This window comes from Megalobrama amblycephala, linkage group LG15, assembly GCF_018812025.1.
Source record: "Megalobrama amblycephala isolate DHTTF-2021 linkage group LG15, ASM1881202v1, whole genome shotgun sequence".
NCBI lineage: Eukaryota > Metazoa > Chordata > Actinopteri > Cypriniformes > Xenocyprididae > Megalobrama > Megalobrama amblycephala.
The window spans coordinates 31104009-31120851 of NC_063058.1; the positions used below are offsets into that span (position 1 = coordinate 31104009).

At 38.3% G+C, this 16843-nt stretch overlaps 2 protein-coding genes across 5 annotated transcripts in view; both read left to right on the forward strand.

Moving 5' to 3' along the window:
* LOC125247875 (NACHT, LRR and PYD domains-containing protein 12-like) overlaps window positions 1-16843 on the forward strand; it is a 220444-nt gene that overhangs the window by 137798 nt on the left and 65803 nt on the right. The window contains exons 1-4 of one of the 4 annotated variants that reach the window (XM_048159412.1): window positions 12623-12779; window positions 13135-13288; window positions 13404-13526; window positions 14693-16528. In XM_048159412.1, the coding sequence (XP_048015369.1) occupies window positions 12674-12779; window positions 13135-13288; window positions 13404-13526; window positions 14693-16528 (2219 nt within the window). In that variant the 5' untranslated portion in view covers window positions 12623-12673. Of the gene's footprint in view, window positions 1-11524; window positions 12399-12603; window positions 12780-13134; window positions 13289-13403; window positions 13527-14692; window positions 16529-16843 lie in introns of those variants that run through there. The other 3 variants (XM_048159413.1, XM_048159403.1, XM_048159406.1) reach the window with 3 other exon arrangements.
* LOC125247880 lies at window positions 5570-8012 on the forward strand. Its single transcript, XM_048159420.1, has 2 exons — window positions 5570-6942; window positions 7322-8012. The coding sequence occupies exon 1, from the start codon at window positions 5692-5694 to the stop codon at window positions 6748-6750; it is 1059 nt and encodes a 352-aa protein (XP_048015377.1). The 5' UTR covers window positions 5570-5691; the 3' UTR covers window positions 6751-6942; window positions 7322-8012.

Sequence of the window (16843 nt, forward strand, 5' to 3'; positions counted from 1 at the left end):
CTGTTAAATTATTTGAATGACTTCTTCAATGTATGTTAAAGCATCTATTTTCCTCTGTACCTCTCACTAAGAGAAAAGAACATGTTATCAGTATGTTTTGGGAAAGTTTCCTGCTCAGAGCAGATCTCAGATCAACTTCAGCCTTGAAGAAGCAGTGAATCATGCGTATCTGTGTATGTGTGCTAAGAGTTTTGTGCAGGTCCCTTTGTACTGGACAACTGGCATTCTGCTTGAGACCAGCAGACACCATGTCATGACCCCAAAAGGACATCCGGTACCTAAATCCAGGGTCCCCCTCGTCATCACCGTGACGAATGGAGATATGCTTCTTAATATCTGTCCACGTGTGGAAAATTTCTAATCTTGTCTATTTTTCTTAGCCAATCAGAATCATCCAACCTGAAGTAATGACGTAGTTAGTAGACTCTGTTAGAGTATAATTATTGAGAAAATGTGATGCAAAGCGGCCTACGAACTCCTTGTGAGACCTGAAGCTGGCTTCTGCTGATAAAACTGCAAACTATTCTTCATTAAATTTTTCTTCAATTTATTAATTTTTTTAAACTTTGACTCCGGGTCTTTATTCAACATATCTGGTCTCAATGGGTCCTAAACTGTTTTTCCCCAACAGTACAAATATTTACATGTTAAAAAAAAAATTGCTGGAAAAACAGTTGAAAGTGAAAAACTCAAAAAAAAAAAAAAAAAAACTCAAAAAAAAAAAAAGATGCTGCTTTGCAACAAAAATATGTGACAAATAACATCAAGTGTGCATTTACTTGTTGGACTATAACAATAATTTGTCGTGATATCCAGGAAAATATGAGAAAACAGGAAATATTTGTAGTTTGGTGTTGATAAAGGGTAGCCTATGTTAGTCTTACTGTGGTGATAAACACTGAAAATATCAAAATAATCAAGAAATTAAGGATGACAGAATATTCACACCAGGCTATAGCTTTTTATTAGGCCACAGATACATTTGTAGAGGTTTGTTTCAAGTTGTCAACACTATGCAGTAGCCTGTAGTCAGACATGGGCAGTATTTCAATTAAATGTATTTTAAATACGTATTTAATTACTTTAGTGTATTTTGTAATTTGTATTTTGCAGGTGTGGAAAAAATAAAATGTAGTTTGTAACAATATTTTGAGGGAGTGTATTTAGAGTATTTCAAATACTTAAATACTTAAGAAAAATCACCATATGCTTATCACCATGATTTTGCCATATTTTCGGTCTGATGTTGGCAATGGCAATGTCCAGGTTAGATGCACGAAAATCACGTGACACCCTTAACAGCTCTGGGGTCTCATTTATAAAACTCTGCGTAGGATCCCTACTAAAAGTGTACGCGCAAAAGCTAGATTCTGCGTACGCACAAAAAAAATCAGATTTACGCCAGAACCTGCGCACAAATCCTTTTATAAATCCCAGTCAGCGGAAGATTGTGTGTACGTGCATCTCCACCCTGTCTCCTCCCCGAAATCACCATATATGGAGCTTACGACGCCTAGTTTTACTATGCATAACCTCATCTGCATATCATTTCCATACATATTCCCATCCACGTGACATCCACGGTTAAAAACGGCATTAAGACATAAAATATTAGTTAAATAAATGTGTTTATGTGAAAAATATAGTATCAGTTTTAGAATAAATATATCAGTATAAAATTTTAGAATAGAGTTGATTCATTCATTTCCACTGGCCAAATAGTATTTTAATAGTTTTAAACAATTCAAATCAAATGTATGCAGTTTTGCTGATGAGGTGAACATATCTTTTAGGAAGTTTATAGGCTATTTTTAGTGGAAACAGATCGGCCTACTTATTTATTGCAGTGTAAATACAATTGTCTGACTCAGCGCGTCACTGACAAAGTATTTTAAAAAGAAAACATGCAAATCTTACCGTTTTCCTCAAATTATATTCTTCAAATGGTAATTGTTTGAAGATCCTTCACACGACATCAACACCTCCTGCAGCTGTGGCTGTACAGTAAGATATCATTGGACCTATTTAAACTGGACAACGGACCGTTCGACCACCGAATCCAGCAGTGTCTTCCATAATATCGAAGTTAAGTGTGCATCACTGATCGTCATTCTCAAAAAAATATTTTGTCATAACATCTGCAGTTTAGAGGAATTATTGTGCTCCCAGCGCTCCTCGCTGTCATAAGCAAGCGTTCACAATATAAAATCCAAAGTTTGCATCTGCAGTTTTACACGTTTTTAAACGTATTACATATGCAAAATATTGATATTCCTTCGGATTTTGTATAAAATAATCATCAATCCCATTGTTTTTCAATAATTGCGCACGCAGCGCGATTCTACTATGGAAAAGGCATACGCGGTCAGGGCAGGTAGAGTGTCGTGTGTAAAACAAACCCACACATATTATGATTAATGTGTACCTTGTAAAATGTTTTTTACAATGTTTTATCATTCATGTAAAATGTGTACCTGGAATGCAATGTAAGTCGCTTTGGATAAAAGCGTCTGCCAAATGCATAAATGTAAATGATTAATCATATACATTATGATTAAAATGGAATTTTGATTTTGTGACAAACATTCTCAGTCGGTTATTTTTTCCCCCTGGAGTACTAGCCTATCCCCAACATTTTCTGCAGTAATGTTAGTTCTCCACTGATAAGAGCTAATGAGCTGATTACCTAGTGAGGTAGGGGTCTTGAGAGAAGTATATATATTTACCACTCTCAAAATCTATTTTAAAGGTCAGGCTATAGGCCTACTGTAGTAGGCTTAAAGACATTCATTTAATGTACATTCAGTAAAGCAATATGGTGTGAATTTTCCTGTATTAATTATGAAGAAGTAATTGATTTAAAGTGAATAGATTTCACTAAATGTTTTATTAATAGAGCTTATTCTTTGGTGTGTAGTAATTTGAGTTATGGCTGTGTAAATTGCAACTGATAATCTAACAATAATATTTTTTACCATTTAGTTTGAAATGCAAGACATCCGAGATGAGTAAAGATCACAACCCATCAGAACTGTGCCAGGCTGCCACAGCAACAGATGAAGGTACCACAGGGATAAAGTGTGCCATATTGGATGGGACATTCTTCAAAATAGTATCTCATATTCCAAGTGGAAAGATAGAAGCTGAGTGTCAGCTGTGCACAACCAAAAAAGTAATCATATGTGGCTCGCATCAAGCAACATCAAACTTTAAGACACATTTGAGACGGAAGCATCCTGAGAAATTAAGGGAATTTGACGATTACAAAAAGGAATGTACCGGTGGACAACAAAAGAGAGCCAAAAAATCGTTGACACAGACTACTCTGTTTGGTCACGTTGGCCTATCAGTACCACAAAGTAAAATTGACTCCCTTGTGACATCCTTTATTGTCAAAGGAATGTACCCATTAGCCACGGTTGAACAGAAAGAATTTACAGACTTAGTGCAGGGACTTTGCCCAGGGTGCTGGTGTCATGTCCAGAAGAACTCTCCGAAGACGAATTGATGATGAATTTACTGCAAAGACAACAAACCTGAAGGAGACACTTAAAACCTTAAAGCATGTTTGTACAACTGCTGATATCTGGTCAACAAAAAAGACCAGTTATATGGGTGTAACTGTACACTGGATACATAGAGATACACTTGAAAGAGAATCAGCTGCTCTTGCGTGCAGACGCTTTCCCAGCCCTCATACATACAGCCGTATAGCAGAGCTTTTGGAGGAAATTCACACAGAGTATGGACTGACTACAGAAATGATTGTGGCTACAGTTACTGATAATGCCTCCAACTTCGTAAAGGCATTTGAAGAGTTTAATATCTGTATACTGTCGGATGGACAAGATGAAATTGAAGAGCAGGAACGTGATCTGTCCTACGTCATCATAGATCCCGAAGAAGAAGAAATGTCAGGGTGTTCTATAATTTTACCACCTCACATCAGGTGTGCCACACACACACTGAGTTTGGTCTCAACAACTGATGCTAAGAAATCAATCAAAGAGCATCCAGCTCTCTCTAGACTGAATCACTCAACCATGACAAAGTGCTCAGCCCTATGGACTGCATCTGGCAGACCAAAGAGTGCTGAGATGCTAAGCCAACTGATTGACCAGCAACTCAAGACACCTTGCATTTGCAGGTGGAATTCTCTGTATGACTGCTTGAGTCAGTTGGCATGTCTTCATGAGAAGCTTCCTGGGATCATGACTGCCTTGCAACTTCCCTTGTTTCAGAGAAGTGGAACTTGACTTCATTGATGAATATTGCAGAGTGCTTGAAGCCTATTGCTATTTCGATAGATCGCCTTCAAGGGCAAAATGCATGTTTCTGTGGTGAGCTTTTACCGACTCTCTTTGCTGTCCGAAGCTAAATTACAAGACCTGCAAGCTTCAAACCTGCGGTACTGCTCACACATTTTGCAAGCTACCTTAGCTGGCTTTGAGAGGAGGTTCAGCAACTTCCTGCAGCTGAAGATGGATGTAAACGAAGCCATCCTTGCTACAGTAACACATCCATTTGTCAAGATGAGGTGGTTGCCTTTGAGACTAACATGTGAGAAGAAGAGGATACATCAACTCATTCTGCACGCAGCTGAAGAGCTTGGTCTTCTGTCATAGAGTGATGCTGCATCAACAAGCACCACTGAGAAGAATGAAGATGAATTCTTTGTCTTCTCTGATCAAGGTAAGGAGAAAATGTATCCACTTCAGAAGGCTTGTAGCAAACAGCAATTTCAGGTGTTAATCATTAAATGAGAAGTTATTCATATGTCATATTGTTACCTTGTGTATGAAAGTATATGAATAACAATGTTTGTTTTTTCTGATTCTATTGTCTTCACTCTCAACAGGAATTGACAACCACACAGAGGTCTTACCTAGCCACAGCAAAGCAGAGTTAGAGACCCTTCACTTCCTGGAGGACCCCAGAAAGGACCTGGCTTCACTGGACTCGCATCCACTAATCAAGCTGCTCTCTGTGAGATTCAACACCACTCTGCCATCATCAGCACCAGTTGAGCGTCTCTTTTCTTTTGCAGGCATGGTCTACCGCCCTCATAGAAGGGGATTAACTCCTGAATTATTGGAGAAGTTGGTTGTACTTAAAACAACTAGCCTAAATGACAATGGTTTAGTTTTCTCTTTTGTAGCATAGTTGTGTTATTGCTACTATTTTGGGATAAAATTAAAATTATATGGCCAAGACATAGAAAGAGTTTCTTGTTTTAAGTTTTTAGGGGTATGGTTTGATGAGAAACTTACATTTAAAATGCATATTGAGAAAATTATTGATAAATGCAAGAAAGTTCAGAATGTTATGAGGTGTTTAGTGGGTAAGGACTGGGGGGCTGAAAGGTTGGCATTGAAAAGTATATATACTGGATTAATGCGATCAGTGCTTGATTATGGTTGTATAGTATTTCAATCTGCTGCTACAAGCAGGTTGAAGGAATTGGACAAAATTCAATATAAGGCGTTAAGGTTATTAACAGGGGCTATAAGATCCACTCCAACTGCAGCATTGCAGATTGAAACAGGGGAAAAGCCCTTAGAACTTAGGAGAGTGCAACTGTCTCTGAATTATTTGGTCAGTATTAAAGGACATGTTATAGACCATCCAGCAAAAGACGTGATAAAACCATGTTGGGAAAAAGAAAAGTCTGAAATCAAGAGTTTTGGGTGGATGATACTTAGAGTGGCGGGAGAAATGGAAATAAATGAGATGGCCATTAGTCCAACTGTTCCATGGTCAGTAATTCCCCAGTGGTTATTACCACAGCCCAAAGTGGACATGTCACTGCTAGAGAAGAGGGACAAGGACCAAGGGGATGGCTATAATGCTCGAATGGTGCAGACATATATTCAATCTCATTATTTTAGTTATGTCTTGATTTATTCAGATGCATCTAAAAATATAGAAAACAGAGTAGGCGTGGCATTCACAGTTATAGATTTTAATGTCAAAGTTAACAAAAGAATCTCAGATAATCTATCAGTATACACTGGAGAAATGATTGCAGTTTTATTGGCACTACAATGGGTTGAAGAAAATAGACCATTGAGGACACTTATATGTTCTGACTCAAGTTCATCATTAATGTCACTAGAAAGTGGTCAATCTGAGAGCAGATCTGACGTATTGATCGAGATCCTTCAAACATTATACAGGATTCAGATGATGGGTTTAGAAGTATCTTTCTGTTGGGTACCTGCTCATATAGGAGTAAAGGGGAATGAATTGGCAGATGAATGTGCTAAGGAAGCCACAGGAAAATCAGATATAGATATAAAAGTAAATTATAGTAAGGCTGAGATGAAGTTTTTAATCAAACAACATGTGAAAAATAGATGGCAGAAACAATGGGTGGATGAAAGAACAGGAAGATGGCTTTATAACATCCAAAGAATTGTTGGTAAAGGCAGAATAACAAGGAGAAATAGAAAAGAAGAATCAATTATATCTAGACTTAGATTTGGACATACAGCACTTAACAGTACTCTAAATAAAATAGGGAAACACCAGACAGGAGCATGTGAGTATTGTAATCAAGAAGAAACAGTGGAACATGTTATAATGAAATGTCCAAAATATAATAGTGAAAGGAGAGTATTGATTTTTAATTTAAAAAGAATTAAGATGAAGTTTAATTTGACAAATTTATTGCAAAGGAACTCACATGAGGAGTGTATTGATTTTTTATTACTATATTTAAAAATGACTGATTTAGATAAAAGATTATAGGTGTTTAGAAGTTGATAGGTAAAGGTCCTTGCGTTCTTGGTCCACACTCCTAACCAGCAGGTGGCGGTAATGCACCTTGAAGTTGTATGCCAACCGCCATAAAATCAACAAGAAGAAGAAGAAGTTTGTTTCTGTTTCGTTTTGATTGGATCTTGAAGTGTCGGTGCTGAACAAACATCAGTGAGTTTGACGGTAAGTTCAGTTATCAGCTTTATTTAATATCGTGTCATGTTGTTATATGATGTTGTTCTGTGTGTTTATATGATCGTGACACACTCTTGTTCACTGACAACAATTTTGTATTGCCAAAGCATTTAACCAACATGGAAAAATATTTAGAACAACAGAACATCTGAGTAAAGTCTATGTAGAAAAAATAATAAAATAAATAAAAATAATTTTAGTAACAAAATAAAATAAATGATTATTAAAAAAAATAAAAAAATAAATAAAGATAATAATACGGAAATCATGTAACAACTGAACTTTTTTGAACATTAAATACATTATATACATGTGTGTAGGTCTGATGGGTGTGTTTACTGGCTGTTTATTTCTGGTTGTCCCTCAGGAGATGGCAAGACGCTACAAATCTTGCAGCTATGTTGGAACATTTGGCTTCTTCGCCAAGAATGTAACATAGTTTTTGGATTGGGCTATAGGAGTTAAATTGGGGAAATATTTTATTAATTTTGGGGAAGTAGTGGTCTCTGATTTCTTGGTATTTTGGGCATTCTGTGAGGAAGTGCAGCTCCGTCTCCGTCACTCCCAGGATGCAGTGCGAGCAGAGTCTGTCCTCACGGGAGAACCAGGTCTGTCTGCGCCGGCCCGTCTCTATGGCCAGACTGTGCTCGCTGAGTCTGTACACCGTCAGTGTTTTCCTGAGTTTCACATCACTCACTGTGCTCAGGTAGTTCGCAATAGTGTATTCTCGATTTAGTGCCCAATAGCATTCCAGTTTGTGTTGGTTTTTAATGGTGTTTGTCCAATGGGTGATGCACTTGTTTATAATTTGTGTAAGCCGAATGTGTGTGAGTGTGTGTGGGTCCTGAGGCTGGTGTGAGGTCAGTCAGTCTCAGCACCAGCTGGCACAGGGGACTCTTACTTACGCTCAGCTCTTGGTGTTTTAGGGCTTTGTAATGGGATGTGTTGGGGTTGCTTGTTTTTAGGTGTTTCCAGAATTTGATGGCTCTTTTTTGGATGTTTAGAAGGAGAGGGTATTGGCCTAATTCTGCCCTGCATCCATTGTTTGGCGTCTTTCTTTGGACTCTTGAGTATTCTTTTACAGAATTCTAAATGTAGAATTTTCATCGGATGTTTTTCCCAATTTAAGAAATCAAATTTTATAGAAGGACCCCACACTTCACTGCCATATAAAACAATAGGTTCAATTATAGATTTGAAAAGTTTGAGCCAAATTTGGATTGGGATGTCAATTTTAATTGATCTTTTAATGGCACAGAAAGCCCTTTGAGCTTTCTCTTTGAGTTCATTCACAGCCAAAGTAAAGTTACCTGTTGGAGTTATTTTCAGGCCGAGGTAAGTGTATTTTTTGTGCTTTCAATGGTTCTGTGTGATAGTGTGAATGTGTGTGTTGGTCCCTGAGATCTGGAGCGTTTCTGGAACATCATGATTCTAGTTTTTTGGAGGTTGAGTGTCAGGGCAGGACTGACAGTAATCCTCCAGCAGATTCAGGCTGTCCTGAAGCCCCTCTTTAGTGGGCGACAGGAGCACCAGGTCATCTGCGTAGAGAAGACACTTTATTTCTGTGTCGTGTAAAGTGAGACCTTGAATGGGAGCGTTTTCTATTATATTGACCAACTGTTGATATAAATGTTAAAGAGGGTGGGGCTTAAACTGCAGCCCTGTCTCACTCCACGCCCCTGGGGAAAAATTCGGTTCTTGTGTTTCCAGTTTTAACCACACATTGGCTGGCTGTGTACATTGATTTGATCAAATCATAGAATTTTCCCCCTATTCCACTGTCAATAAGTTTTAGGTATAATCCTTCATGCCAGATTGAATCGAATGCTTTTTTGAAATCAACGAAACAAGCAAAAATTTGTCTTTTGTTTTGATGTACATATTTATCAATTAGTGTTTGTAATGTAAAAAAGTGATCGGATGTGCGACATTTTGGAAGAAAGGCAATTTGACGTTTACTCAAGGCATTGTGCTTCATAAGGAAGTCTAGGAGTCTGGTGTTCAAGATGCTGCAGAAAACCTTCCCCAGGTTACTGTTCACACAGATGCCTCGGTAGTTGTTGGGGTCTGATTTGTCACCGTTCTTGTGGATGGGGCTGATGAGGCCCTTGTTCCAGATCTCAGGGAAGAACCCGACACTCAGAACATCATTGAACAGTTTTAGCATGGCCAGTTTGAAGCTTTGGTCTGTGTGTTTCAGCATCTCGTTCAGGACGCTGTCAACACCACAGGCTTTCTTGGACTCAAGGATCCTTAATTTGTCTTCCAATTCTTTTATTGTTATGGGGAAATCTAAGGGGTTTTGATTTGCTTTAATTGATCTTTCCAAATTGTCTAGTTTATTTATTATTTCATTTTGATTAGAATTTAGAATTTCAGTTGGGCTATATAATTCTTGGAAGTGGTTTTTCCACTTCTCCCCATCTTGGATTGCCAGAACTTCTTGATTTGGTTTGTATAGTAATCTCCATTTATCCCAAAATTTGTGTGAATTTATAGACTTTTCGATTTCTTCAAACTGGTTTTGCAGAAACTGTGCTTTTTTCCGACGGAGTGTGGCTTTATATTGTTTTAGTGCCTCACAGTAATGAAGGCGGAGGTCGGGATTATCTGGTTGTCTGTGTTTGATTTGATAAATTTCTGAGTTTTTTTCTCAGAGCCTCACAGTCCAAATCAAACCATTTGTCAGTTTCTAAATATTGTTTTCTTTGATTTAACAATTGTCAAATTACTTTTTCGTGCTGTTTTGTAGAATATGTTGTTTAGATCTTGTACTTCCTGATTGATGCCGAATTGATTTTTAGGGTATACCTGTATTTGAAATGAATGTAAGAGGGACTGAATTTCTGAAGATTCAACAGCATTGATGTAGTTAGTGGCACTGTTTTCCTGTCCATTTAAATGATGTTATTTTGTTCATTTGATATGGTGTTTTAATTGGTTTGGGTGATGTTTCAGATTGCTTTATATAAAGGGTGATTTGGCTGTGGTCTGAGAAAGGTTTTAAGGGTTTGACTGTGAATGCTCTCAAAGAAGAAAGGTCGAGATCTGTGATTGCGTAATCTACGGTGCTGTTACCAAGAGCTGAGCTGTAGGTGTATCGGCCGAGCGAGTCCCCTCGCAGTCTTTCGTTGACGATGTACAGAGCCAGTCCTCGGCAGAGCTGCCGTCCGTGAGCGTTCACTGTGCGGTCACAGTTTTGTCTGGTGGGGTAACAAGGGAACAGGTTATTACTGCCAGTGATGAATCTTGTACCATGTGATTCTAAGAAATCGAATTCTTCTCCAGTTCTGGCATTTAGATCACCCATAAGCAGCACATTTCCCTGGGCCTGGAAATGGCTGATTTCCCGTTCTATGGTTTGAAAGGTTTCCTCTTGGAAATACGGAGACTCAAGGGGGGGTATATATGTGGCACAAAGGAAAACAGGTTGAGATGCTGATATTATTCCTTTTTTAATTTTCAGCCACAGGTGATATTGATCTTTTTTGACTGATTCTGTGGACAGTTCAGATTTAGTCCAGATTATCATCCCCCCCGAGTCTCTCCCCTGTGTGACTGATGTGAGTTTGACTGATGGTAAAATGATCTCTCTGTATCCTGAGGGACAACCAGTGAACACATCTCCTCTACACCAGGTTTCCTGCAAGATTATGACATCTATGTCTTGAATTTCTCTCATAAAGTCAGGATTTCTACTTTTTAGACCAAAGATTGAGGAGTTTAGACCTTGGATATTCCATGTAGAAAAACTGTGTGATTTCATCATAAACTTTTAAATTAAACAATATGGATTGTTTGCCATTTTGAGAAAAGAGATCGATAGAAAAAAAAAAATACAGTAGATTGAATGAAAACGATGAATGATGGAAAGTAATGTTAGGAACAACAATCAAATCTAAAGTCATATATATATATATTTTTTTTCTTTTACCATTGTCCACTGTGTGTTAGTAAGTGAGAGCAGATGATACTCAGCATGTGTTGGATGTCGTGAAGTTCATCTCTCTCTCTCTCTCTCTCTCTCTCTCTCATACACAAACGCACGCGCACAGAGAGAGGGAAGATCATTGTAAAATGAAAGTTTTCTTAAAATTTGTTCTTGCTTGTGTTCGTTTTTGTCAGAAAACATTTTTAATTATCCACCCGTGTATTTAAGAATCGGTAAATGACGGACGCTTTAGTTAACATCCCTCGTTATGTCGAACTAACTTCTGTTCTTGGATACTCGATTCGTTTTGCTCTTATTGGTCCTTTCTATTCACTGTCAACTGTTTTCTATAAATATGTTTCTATTGGCTAACCTTTAATCAGCGAATGTTTGTCTTGTTCAAAGACAGCAGCACGTTACAAATAGAAACCCTTTTTTTCTGTGGGATTTAGTATCATATTTGGATATTGGAATAATAAATTATTTTAAATGAATCACATGTAAACTCAATGTTTACTGTTTTCTAAGGGTTTCTTAATTTTAGACTAGTTTTCATTACAAAAGCTGTATAAAACACTCGACTGTCAGGTTAGTTGTATGTAAATATAGCCTAAGCTACTTGAAATTGCAAACAAAATTTATTAGTTCATATTAAATATGAATGCGATTGAACTTGTGGTTGTCAGTTTGTATAAGCAGACATTATGCAATGCAATATTAATCATGAATTAAAAAATGCTTTTGAGCAGGTGTAGTGAAATTTTTAATTGTCAAATTAAAAAAAAACTTTAACAGCCAAAATTAAATTTACGAAGATGTGTGTCTGTGTGTGTGTGCTTTGTGTAAAATAAAAATAAAATAAAATAAAAAATATATATAAAACATATATAAAACCCAGTGTCCCGTCCCGTCCCACTGGTACTCAAAATTTTTTTTCAAGGTTGGCAGGTCTGCATTTACACTATTCTGACCACTAGGGGTCACCGTGGAGAGAGTGTCAGATTGTTTCGAAGCCTCGACACATTACGGCACATTTGCTTTTACTGCTTCAGTGTTTCACGAAGCCTCGCTCTGCCCATCACTACATACCAGTGCTGTTACCGTGCTCTCCTATTGCGGCTTTGATTTTGAAATTAGCTGATGATCAATGAACTGCAGCTCTTTATTGTTGCTTTTGGTGACGTGAACTCCATGAAATCTGCATATATAGAGCGGGAACTGAAGATTGGATTTATATTCGTTTTGCGGAGACGCATTTATGTGTAAATGCAATAATTTTTATAAATCATATAGCTATCCAATCAGAGAAAACGCATGAAGTGACCAGGTGTAAGCAGGCTCTGACTGAAACAAACCAGGTATAAATAGGCAGAAACAAATGACATGATTGATAACAGCTGTGTGCAATATCAGTAATGAGTACGGGAAGTGGGTGATGGGAAATGGAGTCTGTGATGGTGACAATAGTCCGGGGTGGAGTGCCCTCTAGTGGCTATCAAGACCACTTCAACAGGTGATCATGACAAGTGACTTTGTGTTCATATTAGACTATATCACGATAATGAATATGCACGGTATTGTTATAGTGGGCATTTCAAAATACCGTAAATAATAATTTGTTATGAATTATTAACATTTTTATTTTGCATATAAGAATACTTTCCCCATCAAACTGTATAAAATGCACAACACCGCTGTATTCTGCGTTAATGGGACAGGCGCTCAGATGTAAACAAGCCCAGCGTGCATGAGAAGCACATGGAGGAACGAGTGAAGGAGACGCGCTGAATGAAAGTGCACGTTCCCTGTCTGACAGCAGAGGGCGCTGATGGAACAGCAGAAATGCAGCGGTTACCCCAGAAACCCCACAACTCTCCAGTAACTTTAATAGATGGTTTGTTATCTGTTAGATTGTGATATAATGAAAGTTATCTGTTAGTGTCAAATGTTAGATGAATGTCTCTTTTTAACTTCTACTTTATCAGGACATTCAGAAAACATTCAAAAGTAACGTTCCCTTAATGTTTCCAGAATGATCAAATGAAATATTCCTTTAGTGTTCACCTAACTAAGACACATTTTGATCGTTCAAAGAATATTTAGAAATAATGTTTTCATAACTTAGCATAAGACACTCTTAGAGCACATGTTGATCACTGGGATATGTGCTGAAATCAACACACTGTAAATTACTTGTGATTAAAGCATCTGCTAAATGCAGAAATGTAATATTAATGTAATGTTCCCAGTGTTTCCATATACAGGGAAGATGTCAAACTCTGAGACGAGGAGGAGGAAGAGATCTTCATCTCCAGATCCCAGCTGTGTGTCCCTGAAGAGCGATCGATCCATGGATCCTCCTCCTGTTAGATTCAGTGATGGAGCAGTGACCTCTGACCCCAGGTGAGACACTGTCCTGTACTGGAGACAATAGACTGACTTATACAACAGCATTTGAATTAATTATATTATGTTAATTACAGTGTAAAGATGTATATGAATTATTATTATATTACAGTTTCTTCAGGAAGAGGAAGAGATCTTCATCTCCAGATCCCAGCTGTGTGTCTCTGAAGAGTGATGGATCCATGATAATTCCTCCTTTTAACTTCAGTGATGGAGCAGTGACCTCTGACCCCAGGTGATTATCAGCATTATTTAGAGTTTTCTGCTGTAGTGAAATTAAATTGAGACACTTGTTTATAAGAAAATACATGTACAATGGTCCGTGTAACGCTTCACAATTCAATTTTCAGACCATACAATGCAAATGCAAAAATGAAAAATTGAAACCAGACGTTCATTTTTGCTGTTTTTCGGTTACATCATCAATGGATATTTGCCATTTTTTCCCCCTTTTCTCAATTTCACTTTTGCAACATGATGACTTAAGAAACAATCATTTGAATAAATGAAACTAACCGATTTTCTATTTTTCCATTTTCTGTCTTGTAATTTGCGGCGTGGGCTGTAGCATTAGCGCGGGGGTGTGGCCGCGGACTGCTGTCGTCTCACTGATGTAACTGCTTTATTTACACTGACTGCATGTTGAGGAGTAGTTTAAAAGAATGAACATAAAGGATGATCTTTTCACTCTATCAGTTTTATTATTAATATAATAACTGTGCTAAATATAAGGCAGTCTCGGACAAACTGAATTGTGAAGCGTTACACGGACCTACAATGTCAGTGTTTACTTATATAGATAAATATAATGAAATGTTCAAATATGTTCAGGTCTGAGCAGAAAGCAGAATTTTAGTTGTCATGGAAACAGTTACAGTATTTTCCAGAAAATAAATCACAACTGACTGTAAGTCTCAACGGGTGAAAAATTACATTGTTGAGAGGAAAACATGAAGATATTAAATCTGTGCATAAGTCATATTTTATTATTATTATTATTTCAGCTATAAAGCAGCTCTACAGAAGACAGTCGTGTCATTATTCAGCTCAGTTCAGTTCAGCTCATGTTTTGTTCTCATCTGATAGTTTCAGTGCATCATATCAATAATATTTCTGAATATTAAGTGTCTTTTAAAGCCCAAGTAAAGACAAAACTAGGACCAGAATCTGAGAGACCAAAACTTCTACATTAGAGTCCAAAACAGACAAATATAAGATGCAGCACATTTCAGATGAGAGAAAATGTGACTTAAATTCCAGAAAATATGTTAAAGTTTAATGTAAATCTGTGGAATATAACAGGAGTCTGTTAAACTGACACTTCTCTCTTAAATGTGTTGCTGTTCCTGTCATGATTTATTGATGAAGATGTTTTTATGTTTGTATTTTGTCTCCAATCAGAGATGATCAGACTGGAGACCAGGATTCTCCTCAAGCAGTAGATGATGAACTCCAGAGAGTCAAAGAGCAGCTCAAAACCAGCATGAAGAACAAGTATGAGAGATTATTTGAGGGACTGAACCTCCAGGAGAATGAAACCCTCCTGAACAAGATCTACACACAGCTCTACATCATAGAGGGAGAGAGTGAAGGAGTGAATGAACAACATGAGGTTTTACAGATGGAGAAAACAGCCAGAACACAACACTCACAAGACACTCCAATCTACTGCAATGACATCTTTAAAGCCTCACCTGAACCAGGATGTGAGGAGAAACACCAGATCAAGACTGTTCTTACTAAAGGCATCGCTGGAATCGGAAAAACCGTCTCTGTGCAGAAGTTCATTCTGGACTGGGCCGAGGGAAAAGCCAATCAGGATGTAGATTTCATGTTTGTGCTTCCATTTCGAGAGCTGAACTTGATCCGAGATCATCAGTACAGTCTTCACAGACTTCTGCTGGACTTTCATCCTGAACTTCAAGATCTGGACTCAAAGATTTATGAGGAGTGTAAAGTTGTGTTCATCTTTGATGGTCTGGATGAAAGCAGAATCACACTGATGTTTTCAGACGCTCAGAAAGTTTCTGATGTGACTGAGACTTCATCAGTGGGTGTGTTGATGTCAAAGCTCATGACAGGAGAGCTGCTTCCCTCTGCTCTCATCTGGATCACCTCCAGACCAGCAGCAGCCAATCAGATCCCCTCCAAATACATCAAACGTCTGACAGAGATTCAGGGATTCAATGAGCCTCAGAAGGAGGAATATTTCAGGAAGAGAATCAGTGACGAGCATCAAGCCAGCAGAATCATCTCACACATCAGAAGAGCAAGAAGCCTCCACATCATGTGCCACATACCCGTCTTCTGCTGGATCTCATCCACTGTGCTTCAGAAGCTCCTGGAAGAAGATCTGAGTGCAGAAATCCCTCAAACTCTGACTGAAATGTACATCCACTTCCTGCTGATTCAGATCAACATGAGGAATCAGAAGTATGAAGAGAGAGATCCAGAGAAACTGCTGCAGTCCAACAGAGAAGTGATTGTGAAACTTGCTGAAGTGGCTTTCAAACAGCTGATGAAGGGCAATGTGATGTTCTACGAGGAGGACCTGATTGAGAGCGGCATAGACGTCACTGACGCCTCAGTGTATTCTGGGATTTGCACTGAGATCTTTAAGGAGGAATCTGTGATTCATCAGAGGAAAGTCTACAGCTTCATTCATCTGAGCTTTCAAGAGTTTCTCGCTGCTTTCTATCTGTTTTATTCACATGTGATCAAGAACAAGAAACCACTGGATGAGTTCAGATTTTACAGATATGATAAAGTCTCTCTGGATGATCTACTAACATCAGCAGTAGATAAAGCTCTCAGGAGTAAGAATGGACAGCTGGATCTGTTCCTGCGGTTCCTGCTGGGCGTCTCACTGGAGTCCAATCAGAGACTCTTACAGGATCTACTGACACACACAGAGAACAGCTCAGAGAACATCAGAGGAATCACAAACTACATTCAACAGAAGATCAAACGTGAATTTCTCTCCACTGAAAGATCCATCAATCTGTTCCTCTGTCTGCTGGAAGTCAAAGATCAGTCTCTGTCCAGAGAGATTCAGGAGTTTGTGAAATCAGACAAACACTCAAAGGAGGAACTCTCTCTGTCTCACTGCTCAACAATCTCCTACATGATCCAGATGTCAGAGGAGCCGCTGGATGAGTTGAACCCCATGAAATACAACACATCAGATGAGGGGAGAAGAAGACTGATACCAGCTGTGATCAACTGCAGAAAAGCTCTGTGAGTGTTTAATCATGAACTAAAGTATCATATTTAATAATGAATCTGACACCTTTAAAATAAATGTTCCTAAATGAGAGATTTTCTCCTCAATAACAGGATCTTAAAGGGTCACGACACGCCTCTTTAATACAGCAGATAGTCACTAAAACGCCTGTTACCGCCGCGGGTAAACACAACACAGTCACGTGTGAAACTCGCTGGTGAAATCACCACCAGGTGGCGCAAAGGGACGGTCGACACCATTGATCAGTAAAGCTGGAACTGAGACATTTTCACTTGTGAATGAAGATAAAATGACATAAATTACTGCTA

What these genes read in the sequence shown, in the direction of transcription:
- LOC125247880 (XM_048159420.1), top strand. Translation starts at nt 5,692, where the DNA reads ATGATACTTAGAGTGGCGGGAGAAATGGAAATAAATGAGATGGCCATT.